The following is a 19,864-nucleotide window of genomic DNA, read 5'->3' on the forward strand; positions in this document are numbered from 1 at the left end:
CTTCCACAGCAACTTACCTCACTGACATAGATCCCACTATCATCTTCATCATCATCTGTTCTGTAGCAGACAGTCAGGCCCAGCTTCTCCTGGCTGTTGATGCGGCACAGTTCAACCTCCTGAAAGAACACATACAGCACCAAGCCGTTAGTTAAGTTTCTTTGTTTCCCTTCCGATCTTGCACTGTGCCATGACTCGCCTTTGCCCGTTTCCAAGATACTGCATATTTCACATCTCCCAAGACATGTTTTTCTCTCTTCAGCAAATGTATATCCAGCTGGCCTGAGAAGTGAAAAGCAGACTTTCTTTCATCGTGTGCGCGGATCATTGTACACATTTTAGTGCAAAATCCTCAGAATCTGTCACATATAGTTGATGCTTGCAATAACCTAGTGCTACGAGATCCTGTCAGTGATGTACCTTTATTTGAGAGTGGCATGTTTATGACAGGTCTACACCATAGATGTTTTAGGGCAACAATGGTAAAATATTAATTCGGCTTGAGAGGAGAGCTCTGATTTAACACACAACTGTATCTCCACGGTCATAACATTAATGTCTTAACACTGGATAATTTCTAATATATATATGGTACTCAGTGCGACTATTTTGGAAGCTGGGGGCATTTTAGGAAGAAAAGTACTACCTTTCTCTATGACAATGCTTTCTCCTTAAGCCTATGAAAGAAAAAGAAAGTCTTGTATTTATATAGTGCCTTTCACGATCATCGGATGTCTCAAAGCGCTTTACAGCCAATGAAGTATTTTTGGAATGTTGCCACTGTTGTAATGTAGGAAACCCGGCAGCCAATTTGCGCACAAGCAAGCTCCCACAAACAGCAATGTGACCAGATAATCTTTTTTTTTTAAAAAGTGATCTTGATTGAGGAATAAATATTGGCCAGGACACCAGGATAACTCCCCTGCTCTTCTTCGAAATAGTGCCATGGGATCTTTTACGTCCACTTGAGGGGGTAGACGGGGCCTTGGTTTAACGTTTCATCCAAAAGACAGCACCTCCGACAGTGCAGCACTTCCTCAGCCCTGCACTGGAGAGTCAACCTAGATTTTTTTTGTGCTCAAGTCCCTGGAGTGGGATTTGAACCCACAACCTTCTGGCTCAGAGACCACTGAGCCACAGCTGACACATGAATGCCATTGAATTTATAACTAAATAGTAGAACAGCTTAAATGTTCCATAAATGTTATCAAATTACATGAATGAATGTGAGGGTGCCTGAGGAGCGGAAAGCAGTGCGCGAGAAGACTGTGAGTAAAGTCATAGAAGTGGAACTGCAAGAAGTGAAGAAGATCGAGAAAAAGAGAGTTACTCAATCTATATCTACAAGGTGACGGAGCAGGTCCACCCCGGCACCAGCATCTCCTCCAAGGCAATGAGCATCATCAATTCCCTTTGTGATATGTCAGAGCACATCGCGGGTGAAGCTTACAACAAATGCTCGACCATCAGCTCCCGGGAGATCTAGACCACTGTGCCCCTGCTGCTGCCCGTGAGCTGGTCAAGGCTGTGACAAAGTACACCAGCTCCAAGTATGTACTTGGGGGAGGGGGAAAAAACTCACCAACCTTTCTTCTTTGCAGTTTTGACCCATTTTCTCCCGAAGGCATCGTTCTTCACGTGTGTGCCTTGACAGGGAGTGTTGCCAGGCCGTTCAGCCACAGGAAGCATAGCAGCCAAACCCAGAGCTGTCCTTACCCTCAAGACGGCAATTAAAGACAGGCACCGTGGCTGATTTCTTCCCCCTCTCTCAGTTCAACTATAATGCCCCCCCCACCCCCCCACGCCTTTAACATGACATCAGTGTGCTGACCATTCCCAACTAGCCAGCCAGGATTTGTCAGTTCGCATGTTCCAGCAAATAAATCCTAACCAGCTACATACTTGTTGCAAAGCACAAGTGTATTCTTTAAAAATACAATTAACCGGTTATTTCTGATCCCCTCTTCAAACATGTACACCAAGTGCCATGCATTATCGGGAGGTGGTTGTGGGGTGGCACAGATTGCATTTGTTCTGGACACTCCATGTACAGAAATATACAGCGAGGAACCAGCCAGCAGTGGGTTCTACCCACATTCCACAGTGCAATTACTGCCTCACCACGTCATCTCCACATGCAAGAATTAGAGCTGAACCTCTGTGTTTTTGGTGGAAATGTTCCATTTTAGTGTCCCACATCACACAAAGAGGGGAGGAATGGTAAAGAGTTAAAGAGGCAGGGAAAGCAGAGTCAAAGAGCGAGCAAGCAGCTGGAGAAGGAAAATAAATTGTTGGAGATTAAAAGCAGAAATGAAAACAGCAGAACTCACAGTTACTAAACCAGAGTTGCTTTTGATATTCCCAACAGCAAAAATTAACCAACTCTAACAGCATGGAATCTAATACGGTTACAGAAACTATTATATGGAAAGAGTGTCGTGTGCAAAACTGGATTCAAATAAAATGAAACAATCCACTCCTTTTACAGGCCCACGGTGTCTATGCTTATTGTTCAACAGCCATGTTGTTGCTAGTTGCTCCGTCTCATTCCCCAGCCAAGATATTTCACCAAATGAATGACAGCACCACCTCCATGTCTCAGCCCCACATCCACCCCTGCTGGATACATAATGCAATCACGCAGTATAGTCGCAAACACTGCAACCGGCATTGGGATCCCCAGGCAATCAGCAGATATCAGGAGAGGTGGTGGGTGAGGTGAACCACTGGCACAAAGAACCCTTGTGAAACCCAGTTCATGTCTACAGTCAGTGGACACCATTATATTCCAGACCTCTGGCAACGGATAGAACAAACAGCAACTTTGAGTGATAATGGTGTTTTCGTACGCAGTGACACACACAAAGCTTTCCTGGTCTGGTCTCTATCAGTTTATACTATTTATATTACAAAAAAAAGAGGAAGAATCTGTCAGAGAATGAAAATGGAAATGGAATATAAAGTATATGGTGATGGAACTGGTATTCAATTGAATTGGCCACATGAAAGAACCAATAAACGTGCATATATATAGCCCCTTTCACTACCTCAGGACGTCCCAAAGTGCTTTACAGCCAATGAACTACCTTTCAAGGGTAGTCACTGTTGCAATGTAGGAAAATAACAATGGCCTCTTGGGTAAGATAGGGACAGGTGTTGAGTCCCCATGGAACTGTACTACAGCAGAATCATGATCTTCAAGAGCAAAGGAGAAAAAAAACTGCAAGATTTAAAAAAAATTACTCTGCAAACTGTGTTTTCCAATGCCACCTATCACTACTTCTGGATTCTCACCACCTGCTTCTTTTTTCACTATTTTAATAGGAATTTATTTTTTGTTAAATCTTTTTTGAATGGATTTTCAGTCTCAATTAGCAAAATAAAAACCTGACAAAAATGTCAGTATGAAATTTGGAGTGTCGGGATTGCATTTAGAGCTTATCTAAGAGGATGGGCCTGAGTAACAAGCCACAACTGGATCGTAGCCTCGTCCCATTCTCCGTCCTGTTGGAATATTAAAGAGAAGAGGCGTTCTGGACAGTGCTTTCAGTCAGTCAGTCAGTCACATGGGCTGCCCCATTTCACAGGGATTCAGTCCTTCAACCAATGATGGATGTATCTAGAATCATAATTAAAGCTGGGTCTTCCCTTCCAATTACGCAGGGTGCAATATGACAGAAAACTTATCTGGAAATCACCAAGCCATTACAATCCAGAGTCCATCTGTAGAGTGACAATACAAATTTGAATATAAAATCAGCTCTAGGCAGAGGTAGTCATTTAATTTGACGTGTTGAAGATTGTATTGACATGCAAAAAGGCAAAGAAAGTGTAACACTGCACGCCACTGCTGAACCAGTCCAGCCAAGAACAGACAATGTAAAGGGGAGAGCTCCTCTTTATAAACCAGCTTACAATCTCATTACATGTCGTGCAGGAGACATCATCCCCTGTAATTAGTACAGAGCGAAGGGAAGAGAATGAACGAGAAAAGGACAAAGAACGGAGGCAGAAAAAAGGAACTGAGAGAGAGGGTCACACGGAAAGGGGGATAAGTAGGAGGGAAATGAAAAGGGAGGGGAAAAATAGCAAAGGAAAGAAAAGAAAAGAGGAAAGCAAGCAAAAGACAAAAAGGGGAAGAAAGCAAAGAAGGAAAGAAAAAAGGAGGGAATGAAAGAAAAGGGAAAGGGAGTGAAATCGGAGAGTAGATTTTTTAAAAAAGAAGAGGGAAGGGAAGAGAAGAGTGAGAAGGAAAGAAGGAGGGGAGAGAGAGGGAAGAGTGAGAGAAGAGAAAAGGAGATAGTGAAGGAATGAGAAAGGGAGAAAGAAAGCGGGTAAGAAAGAAAGGGGAAAAGGAAGTGACTGCACTTCCATCTAAATGGGAAATGTGAAACACAACACAAACATCTTGAAAAATACACATATCGAATTGCCATAGTCGGGCAGAGCTTCTGAGGAGTAATGGAATGCTGTTGTAAACTCGAACAGACCTATGCGTTTTCATTTCCTGCACTCAGTGGGAAAGACAAAGCGAAAGACAAAGAAACCCTGCAGCCCATCCGACAGTCTCACTCCAGTCTCGTTTCCCCGTACAGAGCCAAAACATGCCGGGCATTTCTGACTCTTAAATCTTTCCTTAACAAGTCCTGAAAAGAAATAAATTTGGAGCACTGACATATTTGTTCATGCGTCCTGTCTGTCACTCGCCTCTTTTTTCCCCCCAGCTGGTGACACATACTACTGGGGGGTGAGAAGCAGCTAAGTAAATTGGGAAATTCATTACCAGTGACAGCTATGGATGACAACTGTCACAGGTGCATTGAATGTCAGCATTTTGCGGAGAGCGATTGTAAACACAGGCATAATTTACGGAGCATAAACATTCCAACAACACAATGCATTGCTTTTTCCAGCTGCTTTGCACAATTAACCACCGGGAGGGCTGCATATTTTGGCTCCGATTGGCGGAGGCTGCAAATTAATGTTTTTTTTGGTTAATTCGCTCCTTTTATTTGTGCAAAGCAGATCATTGACATTTAATTCATCTGATTCCTCTAATCTCCACGTAGCACCAGGGTATCCTGATAACAAGCCGAGGCTATTCATTAGAAAGTTGGCTTACCTCTTGTGTGAACAAACAACGAGGCTTGAAGAATAAATAAAACCAATAAAACAAATAAGAGCGGTTTTATTTCCAATTTCAGAAAATCAAAGCAGGTTACATGCCACGAATGAGAATGGTTAGACTCATTCTAAAAAAAAAAGCCTTGAATACCGGGGCTCTTTCAATACTCACTCACTCTAGGGGAGAAGGAACAGCTTGCTATCCATTCAGCAATCCTTCTCTCACCTTCAGCTTCCGAGCTGCCTCTCACTCCATCCAACCTTTCCGGACCCTCTCTAATTTATTGATACTACTATGTTCAGTGTCCCTCTGAACACAGCTCCTGTTGTTCCAAAGCCTCTATCGAATGCACCATCCTATTCGCTCTTCCTCCTCCTTACATCCTCACGGTGTTAAAAATCAAGACTCATCGCAGTCTCCCGCTCCCAAAGCTGCCAAACTCCTTAGCCTCATCACTCTTTCCTTGCTCTTAGTCTTCAGACTTTCAAAATCCAAGCTTGCCGTCACCTCCACTTCCTGACTGACCACTCCTCCTCTTTGCAGTCCCGGTGGTGTCCTACACTATGAGACATGGTCCTACATCCAAGTTCCTCAAATGATAAAAGTATGAGGCCCAACCCTTCCCTCATCCTCAAGTGATGCGAGGGCTGCCATTTCCAATATGCACAAAGCTGACTTGAAGCTTTTCATCCCTAACCCGTTAGCTCAGAACACCAGAACATTATAAACCGTGATCCATGCTTGCATACAGTTCAGATCAAAGTCTGCATTTTAATAAACTGAGCGGCGCAGCTGAAGCTACATTAAAAAAAAAGAATCCCATAAAGCTGTGAATGTCAATAACCATTTTCAACTCTCCTCGCACCCCCTCCAGAAAAATCACAGCCATCCGTCCTCTGTACTGGCTCAAAGCCAAGAGAACTGGCTGCTTTAAATGCAGTCCAGTGTCAGTCTGCTCTGAAGTGACCGCACGCAGCAATAACAACTGAGTGCACATGTGTCGATCTGGACCTTTCTTTTATCTATGTTTTTCCCCTATTTTCCCAATGCTGGTGACGTGTTCTGGGTACAGTGGCACTGACACCAGGAGGAACCTTCAGTATCAGCAGTGAGCATTGGTGGGCTCCTCGTCCGTTGAGTCAATTTGCCCACACATACTTTTCTAGGTCACTGGATGGCGATCAGGAGCAGAAGCCTTGGCTGATGTTCAGTCTTCAATGTACATCCCCCAGCACTTTCCTGGGTGACAGCAAGCTGACTCAGCCCATGTCAGGGGTTGCACCCGGAACCTGTGCAACTCAGTGCCACTTTTAAAGGGCGGGATGTGAAGCAGGGCACTTAGTGTGTGCATTTGGTTCACAGGACAAATAATGTGCAATATTTTAAAGGGGAAGGAATGTTTGATTGAAGTAATCTGCCAATTTTATGTTAAAAAAAAACACACGGTTGTAAAATGATCTATAAATTTCCCCCTCCTCGCACCTAGACCGCTGTACGATATCACAGACTTGGGGCTGGATTTTAGATTTTTCTGTGTTTGGGGCGAAAAAGGAGAGATTTGCAGGTCTATGGGCAAAGAGAAGGGGAGTGGGACTAACTGGATAGTTCTTTCCAACAGCCAGAACACAATGGGTCGAATGGCCTCCTTCTGTGATATATATTTCTAAAATTCTATGAATTTTTGACTACATCTATAACTCTATGTCACTTATCATTTTGTTCCAGTGAAGCCCAATCTGCAGCTGGCAGCTGCAGTCTGGTTATAGGCTTGACCTGGAGACTGATGATTCAACTAAAGTTTGTAGCATCAGGGTTTTTAGTAAAATCAGAGGAGGAAGAGGCAGAAATATTTACTGACTGGAAGCAGTCTGTAGCATTTTTTAAATGGCCACTGTCTCCATCAGAAAGTGCTTTTGCATCATTCCTTGCAAGAACCGGACACCTGTGCCATAAATCAGGTTTAAACACATCATCGTGTGACCTGCATGTGACAATATCACGACTGATGTGGCATGAAACTTGTGTATTTGTACATTTGACGGGTACCTTTCTTTTTCCATCCCTTTAAAAAAGAAACTGCTAAAAATACAGAATATAACTTTTGAGGCTTTCTGCTAACTAATTTCTTCAAGTTGTCCACTTATAGCATAGGTCAAGTCCATTTTGAGATGTGTACATCTGTTCATGTGCTTTACAAAAGAACATAAGAAATAGGAGGAGTAGGCCCCTCGAGCTGCTCCATTATTCAATAAAATCATGGTTGATCTTCTACCTCAACTCCACTTTCCTGCACTATCCCCATATCCCGTGATTCCCTTAATATCCAAAAATCTACCAATCTCCATCTTGAATATACTCAATGACTGAGCTTCCACAGCCCTCTGGGGTAGAGGATTCCAAAGATTCATCACTCTCAGTGAAGAAATTTCTCCTCATTTCAGTCCTAAATGGCCGACCCCTTATTCTGAGACTGTGACCCCTGGTTCTAGACGCCCCAGCCAGGGGAAACATCCTCCCTGCATTTACCCTGTCAAGCCCTGTAAGAATTTTGTATGTTTCAATGAGATCACCTCTCATTCTTCTAAACTCAGGCCTAGTCTACTCAATCTTTCCTCATACGACAATCCCCCCTTTAAATTCACGTATGCCCCTGAACATCCACAGTATCATAGTTTAACCTACTAACAATACTGTCTTCTTGTTGCTCTTCTGTTGGAAAGAAAGGTCTCACTTCTCTAAAGATCATTGTTCGTTTATGCACTTTACCTCCACATCACTCAACAGGACTCTCTTTCAAGACCGCAGATTGAATGTAGAGGAGAAATGATTCTTTGACCTCTTTAAAGGTAGACCATCCACGGGGGTTGGCAAAGAATTACAATATTATACTAACAGTTAAGAACAGCCAGTAGCGATTGTAATCATCTCAACACTAAGGAAAAACTTCAATAGTGATAGGTCTTTGTTTATTTTCACCGATTTTCTTTCCTCTCTTCAAGTTGTTGGTCTCCCCATTGGAATAATGTTTGCTGGATGCTGGGAAGCCTCTAGTACATCATCCAAAAGATCAGTCTTTATGTGTCAGCCTTGACCGTTACCGGCAGCAGATGATTCAACTGCAGGGGCATCACACCCGAGTCCAATTCTATCCTCGCCTGATAGCAGTGGCCAATTTTCATCCTCTTAAAGCCATTTGTTGCACCTCTAGCATACCCTTGGCTGAAATTAGCTGACTCAGTACAGACTGGGGATCAAACATCAGACCTTCCTGGCTCAGCTACTCACTGCGAGTGCTCGAGAGATTGGGGAGTATGGAATATCTTTTACTGCAATCCTTACCTGGAACCAGTATTAACTTCAAAATACATAGTGCTATTTCATTTAGTTTAGCAAATAATATTTAGCAGATTGTAATGCAGAAATGCTACATATCGAGTTAAATTACGATGCTAAACTAATGAATCACTTGTGCCTCAGATTGTCTTGGGACTTGGCTCTTAATTGTTCACACGAATGTCCACACGGATTAAAAAGGCAAAGACACAAAACTACATAATAATTACTAGTGAAACTAGAGAGAGTTGACTATCTTGATACACTGTGTAAACACTGCCTTTGATTTGAAAACAAGCAAGCAGCTCCCCTCTTCTCTCATTTTGACAGTGTAGGAGGGACAGCTGCTGGAAAATGTGAAAAGTAAGAGCAGTGTGCATCTCATTAGGGAAGTTGCTCGATCTTGGCAAGTTGGAGGGGAAAGTGCGTGAACCATCGGGCTGGATAAGCATTAATTGCCTCTGCCAAAGGGCTGAGATAGTGACACAGCATCCAGCTGCACACACCCCACGGATCACATAAACAAAGCTTCTTAAGGGAGACAGAATCCCCCCTTTTCTCCACCAACACAGCCTCCATTCTAAACACTGCAAAATAAACCTGCACTGACTACTCTTCGGTTTTAGACCTCAAGAGTGCCAATAAATGCAACCCTGTCTGTGCCAAACTCCGTTAGCCAACAAAAAAGATCGCAAAGTAGACAGCACCTTTAGAGGTAAAGAGGAGAAACTGGGGCGAGTGGGGGGAGAAAATAATCTATATCTGAAGTGCTGAATGTACAAAAGTTAGGGTGGAGAAATGAAGACAGAGGCTGAATGTCTCTGTACATGTTTTCTAAGTACACTGCCACTTTAATTTCTCCCCCGCCGCAGGCCCTATTTGCCTGCTGATCACCTTACTCTATACAAAAACTGCTGGTCTTGATAACTTACATCGACAGCAATCTTTCAATATAAATAGTTGCCAGCCTAAAAGAAAAATTCTGACAGGTGGAACGGACCAGATGTGATAACTGCTCATTCCCTTCACTCAGTCGCCTAGCTGAAATATGTATGTCCAGGTGGGTCAGACAAAGAAAAAAAAAAGTCATTTATTGCAATGCACTCTGTCATCGTTCCTACAAAATGTCCAACACGGATATTACATTCCTCGAGCAGCCATCTGCGTCCACACTTGCACAAAGCATGCTGAAGTGCCGTGGTAGGCCATTCCATTTTCCAAACCTGCATAGCTATCTATCTTGCTCACCTTTCTGCCTGCGGGGAATAGGGTCTTTCTGCACACTGAGCATCTTTTCGAGGCTGGGAGCGGGAGATGAGCAGATGAATTAACAGTTGGCAACACAATGTAACCTATCCGGCGAGCATTTTTTGGCAAGCAAATTTGCTTATGGACAATCATCCCTTATTTGCGCAACATTCATATATCAGTGCAGTGTTTTCTTCCCTTTATGTATCTCTGCATGCAAAATTGCCAGCATCCAGCAAAATGCGAAGCACCATTGAAGCGCTGTGGATATTCACGGACCTTACTGACAAGCATCTTCCTTTGTTTCCATAAAAAAAGTACAATTTCAAAGTTGTCACATTGCAAAACGACAGAAAGAAATCTCACCTTTCGTCATCACTCACAAGAATGCAATCATTTCCCCTTTTTTGTCAGTTTTAGGCCTTTTCTGTTGTGGAATGAACTACTTTGTAATGTTTTATTCACCCTGTTATTTGAAGAGGCCTCTGCCTGAAAAGGGCACTTTTCTATTTAAATTTCATGTCAAACACTCTTTATTCCAGTCAGGAGGTTTTGCCTCAGGCTGTAAAATCACAGCTGATGTTAAATTAATGACTGTGATGGTGCGATTAGTGGAGATTACAGGCTATTGAATAGAAGCTCGAGCGGCATTCAGTCCTCCTACAATACCCGGGCTTTCCATTATTAGGAACTAACACCAGAACTAGCACCGCACTGGCTTGTCATGTTTAAGTCCATTTTAAGTACAATCTGATAACTTCCTTCAGATGGCAACATTTCTTAAAGCTTTCATTAAAATGTAACAGGCAAACACTGGTTACAGGCACGCTTACCAAACAGCATGCTGCTGCTCTGGAAGAATGATCTCGGTATTAAAACTGATGAATTCAGGACAATATGAAAACAGGTCTGCCAGTATGTACGTGTTCTTTTTAGATCTGGTTGATTTTGTTTAGGAGGTAGTCTAATTAATAATAAATGCTCTACAGAATCTGGCTCATTTTGTAACTACTTACATTTTTTAAAAATGCAATCAATTTGGCTTCAAGAATAAGATTGCCAAGAGTGCCCATTAACAATGTTAGAGCTTCATTAAAGGTAGTTAAAATGTAACTGCAGACGGAGCCGTCAATCTTGTCAAGCTTTTTTCCTCCCTTTCCAAAGTGGATTACTGTCTTACCTCATACTCCAGCTCATCAGCACGGTCCCCGTCGTGTGCCAGGTTTGGAAGGTAATCGCTGGCTTCGTAGTAGTCGTGGGCCATAGGATGCAGGGAGTGACAACTGTGTGAGGGAAGATGCAAAATGAGAGCATGTAGTGGAAATAGAGGTGCTGAATCCATCTTCTTCCTACATTCACGGTGGTTCTGATGGGCAATATCAAAAGTTCTGCTCCTGACTCAAATTTACTTATTTCCAAATGAATTATACAGCACAGAAGGAGGTTGTTCAGTCCATCGTGCCTGTGCCGGCTCTTTGAAAGAGCTATCCAATTAGTCTCACTCCCCTCTTCTTTCCCCATAGACATGCAAACTTTTCCTTTTCAAGTATATATTTAAAAATAGACAAGAGGGAGCAGTAAACAGAATGAATGTCGGCTAATATCAGACCTGTGTATAATAGCAGCGTTAAAAGCTCACCTGCCCTAATTTCTCCTTATGCGGCTCGGTGTCAAATTTTTTATCTGATAATATTTCTGTGAAGCGCCTTGGGACGTCAAAGGCGCTATATAAATACAAGTTGTTGTTGTTGTCTTCCTCATCCCTTCCCCAATTTGATGGAATAGTCCCTCCGTTAGAAAGTGTCAATCCCCTATTTTGATTCCAAGACAGGTTCTTTTTTTTTTTAAGACATATTAAAGTGAAGGAAAGAATAGATTAGGTCACTTGTTTTTTTTTTTGCTGTGTTCTATTTGGCTTCCTACACAGCAACAGATCAAAAAGCAAAATTCTGCAGATGCTGGAAATCAGAAAATGCTGGAGACACTCAGCAGGTCAGGCAGCATCTGTGGAGTGAGAAACAAAGTAATTTTAACCCTCCAACACGAGTGGGTTTGGGTTGGGTAAGAAGTTGAAATTTTAAAAAGTTCAAACCCGCCTCGTTCCAGTTTTAACTGGACACATAGGGCAGGCAACCAATCCGCTCTCAGGAGGCGGGGCGGTCGGCAACAGCTCGGAAAGCGTGGCCCCATTTCAGGTCAATGCCCTTTCATAAAAGGCTGTCAATCTGGATGGGTGGGAGACTGCTCTTGTTAATTAAGTGAGGATCAGCAAGGCCATCTCTTGCCCGACCCTGCCAGCCTTTCCCCACGTTACCCCACTCCTTCCCCGCCTCACATTATCAGGGCTCAGGAGCGAGTAATGGTAAAACAATCATACTGATGCACAGGGAATGCTCTTCTGCAGTTGCATTCAATGCACAATAGAGGTATATTACACCTGATTATGTGAATCCTATGCCCCAATACTGAGGATTCCCAAATTCCCCAAAATTTCAAACAGCGCAGCAGCTGCAGATGTTGAATCCCACCATGCAGAATTTTTTTCTCTGGATGTCAGTTTTAAGTTTGCAAGATTGACCCCGAGCCAAAAGAGATAGGCACCATGTAGTGCCCATCTTCAACCTGTGGGTACTTGCCTGTGCTGTGGCCTCACTGTTAGCCTGATGTGCCAGGAATATTTTTACCCAGGGACTACATGACAAACAGCCGCAAAACAGTGCCTGTACACAAGAGATAGCGTCAAGCTATTTCCCCCCCCACCTTTTAAATTAAGGGCAGGACAAACTGGGACAGTCCAATTGCAGAAGAGACAGAGACTTCCTCTCAACATTTGCCTGTATCAAGCGGATGGTGGGGGAAGCCACGACCTGCCTGCTACCAGTAGCACAAGGCCAGAAACATTTTCAATCTCGGGCCTCATTTGCATTGGGTCATCGAGTTGAAGAGAACTTAATGAGCACGGATAGAGAAATCCATCAGCTCCAAGCCAGGAAAACTGTTAGTCGGGTGGGGGTCAATAGGAGTGAGGCACTTCAGAGGGCCATTGAGGGGCTAGCAGTGGGTCACAGCATTTTTGTGAGGCCAGGATGAGTTCCACAAAAATATACAGAACAAAGTTTAGTGTCTGTTTTGTGAGCAGTCTCCTGTGGACCGCTAGTTAGGCCGATCCAGGCCTAGTCCCAAGGTGCAGAGAGTGTACGACCCTGACTCAAGTAGACCTCCACCTGTTTTAGACAGGAACGCCTTTGGAAACGCTCCTGAAAATTGCTCAGCTCAGGATTGAGTAGGATGCCAAGGCTGTGAACAGTCTAGGGAGGTTGGTGGAGTTAGTACCACGGGCACAGAGATTGAGGCGGGGAACAAACACTGTGGCACTAATTGGAATTGAGGGATGTGATATTGTGGCCTTTGCTGGGCAAGACTGGGAACTAAATATCTCTGGGTACTCTTCCACAATTGGGAGAGAGATAGACAAGGGGAAAAGGGAGGAATGGAGACCTTCTTACATGATGATGCCACAGAAAGGATTTTTTTTAAATAGATGGTATTGATCAGAGTGTGTCTGTTTGGGTAGAGTTAGTAACAGATTTGTTATATATTAGGAACACATTATATACCATCAAATAGTGTTCAAAAGAGATAAAACATGAAATAATAGATCATTTTGCCTTACCTCAGTTGAGGATAAACTTCTAAATGAAAATAGTGAACACTAAAACAAACATAGGTCATTCAGGAAGTCACCACGGACCTTTAAAAAGCAGGTTATGCATGATTTTTGAGGAAATCAAGAGAGAATATGAAAAATGGGAATGTGGTGGAGATATTCACATATATGAATTTCAGAAGATATTTGACAGGGTGCCGCAAATGAGAATGAAAGTGAAGGCACATAGTATTAATGGGAATGTAGAGGGACTGCTAGAAAGCAAACAGTCGGAGTAAATTGGCTGTTTTCCAGAACGGTGGAATGCGGGTAGTGATTTGCCCCAGAGATCCGTACTAGGATCTCCTTTGTTTTCTATTTATATAAAGAAGGATTTGGATATAGGCACGAGGAATTAAATTAAAGTTTGCTGATGGTATCAAATTAAAGGGCATGAGAAACTATGAGGAACAGCGCAAGAGATTGCAGGCAGGAGGATGGGACAGATGGGTAAGAGGAAGGTGATAGATGCAGAGAAATATACATTTTGGAGGGAAAAACAATGCCCTGAATTGAGAAGTTCTTAACTGAATGGAGGGAGAGAGCGCGCTAGCGGTGCAGATAAATAAATAGTTAAAGAAGAAAGTACAGGTAGAAAGGATTATAAAAAGGCAACTGGGATTCTGGTTTTATTCATAGGGGCACGGAGATTAAAAATAAAGGAGATGTTGAATTGGTACATCACGTTACTTAGGCTCCAATTGGGAGTATGACATATTTCTGGGAACTCTGTTATACACGAGCCATTGAAAGAGTACAGTGAATTTGCAATGGTAACCAGTAATGAGGGGTCATAGTTATGAAGGAATGGGTGACAAAATGGGCTTTGTCATTGGAACAGGGAAGGTTAAGGGGCAATCTGATAGAACTTTCAAAATTCTGGAGGGTCGCAAGAGGGTAAATAGTGAGACTCGTCACTGCTGACAAATCAATAACCAAGGGCAATAGATTGAGGATTATAAGAGGAACTAAGGGGAAGTTGGAAAGTGAAGTTTTTTCACACAGAGGAACAAGGAATGCTTTACCACAAGTGGTAAAATAACAATTTAAAAAGGATTTGGATATATATTTGAAGGGAAAAAATATTAAAAAAATAGTGGGTAGGGCAAGGAAATGGAATTAGAGCGGACAGTTCCAGAAGAAGAGCTAGCACTGGCATTGGTTGAATGGCCTTGTTCAACAGTCATTACTAAGTAAATGTCAGATCATAAGACAACAAAGCTAATTTCCATCCTTATAGTTAGTTCAAGTTATCTACCAGTTTCTAAAGAACTATAGTGATTGTAACGAATGTGAGAGAGAGAGAGAGAGAGAGAGAGAGAGAGAGAGAGAGAGAGAGAGAGAGAGAGAGAGAGAGAAAAGAGAGGAGAGCGTTGTACCTGTCTGATAACAAATATGGACAGATGTCAGGCACTGGAGGTGAAGATGACCTTAGCTTGGAGAGAGCCATGATGTGCTCAAAAGTAATTTCCGTCTGCGTGCCAGCATCCACAAGCGGAACTTCCTGGGAATTGCCATGATTCTTTGTGACAGGGGTTCTCCGCAGAACTTGTACAACAATTGGGTCCTTGGCATTTCGGAAAGCTTCCACTGCTTCCTCGTGTGTGGCTTTCGATAGATCCTTCCCATTGACCTGCAAAAATAGAACATTTCATGACCTCATCCTCTCCAGGCACATACAAGGTGCTCACACACTTCTGTAGATCATGAGCTCTTTCACCCTGTCCAGAACATTAGAACCAGAGGACGCAGTCTGCAATAGAAGGGAGGTAAATTCAAAAGTAATCTGCGGAAGCCACAGGGTTTTTTTTTTTAAAAACCACTCCCGCCACAGGGTTAGAAATATAAAAATCAGATAACCCAAACTGCCGTGCTCTCCCGCTACCATATTTACAGTGGCAGGTTGTACGCGTACCTGTGTCTACCTCTCGCGAAGTGGGCCACCTCATTTTATTATTTAAATCAGGCTTTCACAGTGCAGTTGGGAGCCTGATTTAAATTTAACAGTTGCCACACGGGTTTCCCAGGGTTTGGGGAACCTGGTAGTAAAAGGGAGGCTGGAGCTGCCAGCTCAAGAAGGCAAGTGTCTTTTATAGCACTCCTTGTGGGCCAGGAGGAGCAATTTCCAAATCTCAATATGAAAGCCATGTATATGCTGACATTGGATATTAAGGGAATCAAGGGATATGGGGACAGTGCAGGAAAGTGGAGTTGAGGTAGAAGATCAGCCACGATCTTATTGAATGGCAGAGCAGGTTCAAGGGGCCGAATGACCTACTCCAGCACCTACAAAGCAGCAAACCTGAGGACTAGAATTCAGCAGAGGAGGACAAAGGGTTTAATTAGGAGGGGGAAAATAGAGTATGAGAGGAAGCTTGTTGGGAACATAATTACTGACAGCAAAAGCTTCTATAGATATGTGAAGAGAAAAAGATTAGTGAAGACAAACGTAGGTCCCTTGCAATCAGAATCAGGTGAATTTATAATGGGGAACAAAGAAATGGCAGACCAATTGAACAAATACTTTGGTTCTGTCTTCACGAAGGAAGACACAAATAACCTTCTGGAAATACTAGGGGACCAAGGGTCTAGCGAGAAGGAGGAACTGAAGGAAATCCTTATTAGTCAGGAAATTGTGTTAGGGAAATTGATGGGATTGAAAGCCGATAAATCCACAGGGCCTGGTAGTCTGCATCCCAGATTACTTAAGGAAGTGGCCCTAGAAATAGTGGATGCATTGGTGATCATTTTCCAACAGTCTATTGACTCTGGAGCAGTTCCTATGGACTGGAGAGTAGCTAATGTAACACCAGTGACAGGATCGGTCCAAGTTAGCATGGATTTATGAAAGGGAAATCATGTTTTGACAAATCTAGAATTTTTTGAGGATGTGACGAGTAGAGTGGACAAGGGATGTAGTGTATTTGGACTTTCAAAAGGCTTTTGACAAGGTCCCACACAAGAGATTGGTGTGCAAAATTAAAGCACATGGTATTGGGGGTATTGTACTGATGTGGATAGAGAACTGGTTGGCAGACAGGAAGCAGAGAGTCGGGATAAATGGGTCCTTTTCAGAATGGCAGGCAATGACTAGTGGGGTGCCGCAGGGCTCAGTGCTGGGACCCCAGCTATTTACAATATACATCAATGATTTAGATGAAGAAATTGAGTGTAATACTTCCAAGTTTGCAGATGACACTAAGCTGGGTGGCGGTGTGAGTATGAGGAGGATTCTAAGAGGCTGCAGGGTGTCTTGGACAGGTTAAGTGAGTGGGCAAATGCATGGCAGATGCAGTATAATGTAGATAAATGTGAGGTTATCCACTTTGGTGGTAAAAACATGAAGGCAGATTATCTGAATGGCAGCAGATTAGGTAAAGGGGAGGTGCAACGAGACCTAAGTGTCATGGTACATCAGTCATTGAAGGTTGGCATGCAGGTGCAGCAGGCGGTGAAGGCGGCAAATGGCATGTTGGCCTTCGTAGCGAAGGGATTTGACTATAGGAGCAGGGAGGTCTTACTGCAGCTGTACAGGGCCTTGGTGAGGCCTCACCTGGAATATTGTGTTCAGTTTTGGTCTCCTAATCTGAGGAAGGACGTTCTTGCTATTGAGGGAGTGCAGCGAAGGTTCACCAGACTGATTCCCGGGATGGCAGGATTGACATATGAGGAGAGACTGGATCGACTGGGCCTGTATCCACTGGAGTTTAGAAGAATGAGGGGATCTCTCAGAAACATAAAATTCTGACAGGACTGGACAGGTTAGATGTAGGAAGAATGTTCCCGATGTTGGGAAAGTCCAGAACCAGGGGTCATAGTCTAAGGATAAGGGGTAAGCCCTTTAGGACCGAGATGAGGAGAAACTTCTTCACTCAAGAGTTGTTAACCTGTGGAATTCCCTACCGCAGAGTTGTTGATGCCAGTTTGTTAGATATATTCAAAAGAGAGTTAGATATGGCCCTTACGGCTAAAGGGATCAAGGGGTATGGAGAGAAAGCAGGAAAGGGGTACTGAGGTGAATGATCAGCCATGATCTTACTGAATGGTGGTGCAGGCTCTAAGGGTCGAATGGCCTACTCCTGCACCTATTTCCTATATTTGTATGTTTCTAATTCTAATGTTCTTATTCCTGTTGAGAAATTGCTTTAAAGAGTCCATGTGGCATCAAAAAGGGTCTATCACCTTGTAAAATCGGAGTGCTATCACCTTGTAAAACCGGAGTGCATGACATATTGCATTACCCACTTTGGGAGTATGCAACATGGTGGCAGTAGGGAAGTATACTGCAAACTTAACAGCAATCTTTGGGATTTCTTTAAACATGGGAGCTAGAATGCACCTTCCAAACATTTAAAAGCAGTTGATATAAATATAGTACAGTAAGGGAGTACCAGCAGATTGGATGCTCTCGTTTACTCTCATTAGGTTTTTTCAGACTTATTTTCCTTCTCTTTTAAAGATGCTGGAATACAGTTTCACAGGCACCTACTGCCTTCTGTTCCCTCACCAAAAGGCCATTCCATAGGGTTAAATGTAGAGCCAGTGCTGGCAGCCTCCATGGTCTCGCTTTGCTTATCTCTGTAACTTGCTCCAGCTCTACAAACCTGAGGACTCTGCTCTCCTCCCATTCTAGCTGCTTGTACATCTGCCACTTCCTTCACCCTTGGCGCATGTGCCTGCAGCTGCCTTGGCCCCAAGCTCTGGAATTCCCTCCCCAGATCTCTTTGCCTCTCCACCTCTCTCTTGTCCTTCAATACCCTGCTTAAAACCCATCTCTGGCCAAGCGTTTGGCCACCGGTCCTAACATCTCATTCTTTGGCTACGTGTCAAATTGTGTCAGATAATGCTCCTGTGAAGCGCCTTGGGACATTTCACTACTTTAAAGGCGCTATAGAAATACAAGTTGTTGTAGAAGAATGCATGCGAGCCAGGCCTGATCCTCTCTTCACCCAAATGGCCACAGGTGAGCAGAGGGGCACTGGATGACATTGGGAATTGGGATGCCTGGCCAATTTTCACCTCCATAGCGCAGGGATACTAACAATACCTTGGCTGTGATCAGCTAACTCAGCACCGACCGGGGATCGAACCTGTAACCTTTCAAATGTACGTGGCCTAGAACCACCCTCGACACTGCACGACGCAACTGGCTCATTTGTGAACCTTGATGCTGCCCCTTTAAATACAATCTGTGTCACGAGTCTGTTCATACAAGTATTCCTGTGACTTGTATTGCATGAACTGGCTGATTGTGCTGGTGTACTGTACAGTTCTAAATACAAGAAAAAAAACGCACTTCTATAGCTCCTATCGCCACCTCAGGGCCTCCCAAAGTGACTTACATCCAATGAAGTATTTTTGAAGTGCAGTCATTTCTTGTAATGTAGCAAACATGGCAGTCAAATTGCGCACGGCAAGCTCACACAAACAGCAATGAAATAATGACCAGATCATTTTTTTTTAAGGTGTTGGTTAAGGGATCAATGTTAGCCAGGAAACCAGTAGAACTCCCCTGCTCTTCTTCGATAGTGTCATGGGATCTTGGTCGAAAGTCTCATGTGAAAGACGGTAGCTCCGACAGCGCAGCACTCCCTCAGTACCGCACTAGAATGTTAGCTTGGATCACGTGCTCAAGTCTCCGAAGTGGGGCTTAAACTCACAACCTTGTGACTCGGGCGAGTGTTACCACTGAACCCCAGCACATTGCTGCTGGCTACCTTGCCATCTTCCATTGCATTGAATGGTCTCGAGTACAACCGACAAGAAGGTTCTTGCATGAAGCAGTAACCACACTCTACTTAGAATGGATAGGAAGGACTTATTTCCCTTAGCAGAGGGGTCAACACCAGAGGGCATAGATTTAAAGTAATTGGTAGGAGGCTTAGAGGGGATTTGAGGGGAAATTTCTTCACCCAGAGGGTGGTGTGGGTCTGGAACTCATTGCCTGAAAGGGTGGTAGAGGCAGAAACCCTCACCACATTTAAAAAGTATTTGGCTGTGCACTTAAAGTGCTGTAACCTACAGGGCTACGGATCAAGAGCTGGAAAGTGGGATTAGGCTGGATAGCTCTTTGTTGGCTGGCACGAACAAGATGGACCAAAATGGCCTCCTTCCGTGCTGTAAATTTCGATGATTCTATTCTATGATTCTATTAGACACAGATAGTGGAGAGTTAGAATAATTGTAGTGTGCCAGATGGACTAATTAATCCGCACGCACCCCATGAATAATAAAGCATATAGTTTTGCAGATGAAGGCCGTATTATTTCCATCCTTGATGAATCTTCTATGTAATGGCTCTTTTCCCCCCTTTGATTTCCTGGTAAATGTGTGCCAGATGTTAGGAACTGAATTCCCATCTGAAGTAAATAGCTGAAATGTGTTTTATGGATTGGATCCACGATAGTGTTAAATTGAAATGAGGAACATATCACCATTCCCCGTTCTCGGGA

The 19,864-nt window shown here is 43.5% G+C and overlaps 1 protein-coding gene across 1 annotated transcript in view; it reads right to left on the minus strand.

Annotated features, from left to right (window-relative positions):
• Window positions 1–19,864, minus strand: part of pdzrn4 (PDZ domain containing ring finger 4) — a 572,541-nt gene that overhangs the window by 28,779 nt on the left and 523,898 nt on the right. Inside the window, 3 exon segments of the mRNA XM_070900642.1 lie at window positions 18–119; window positions 10,887–10,989; window positions 14,792–15,045. Of these exon segments, the coding sequence (XP_070756743.1) occupies window positions 18–119; window positions 10,887–10,989; window positions 14,792–15,045 (459 nt within the window).

Source organism: Pristiophorus japonicus, chromosome 15 (assembly GCF_044704955.1).
Source record: "Pristiophorus japonicus isolate sPriJap1 chromosome 15, sPriJap1.hap1, whole genome shotgun sequence".
NCBI lineage: Eukaryota > Metazoa > Chordata > Chondrichthyes > Pristiophoridae > Pristiophorus > Pristiophorus japonicus.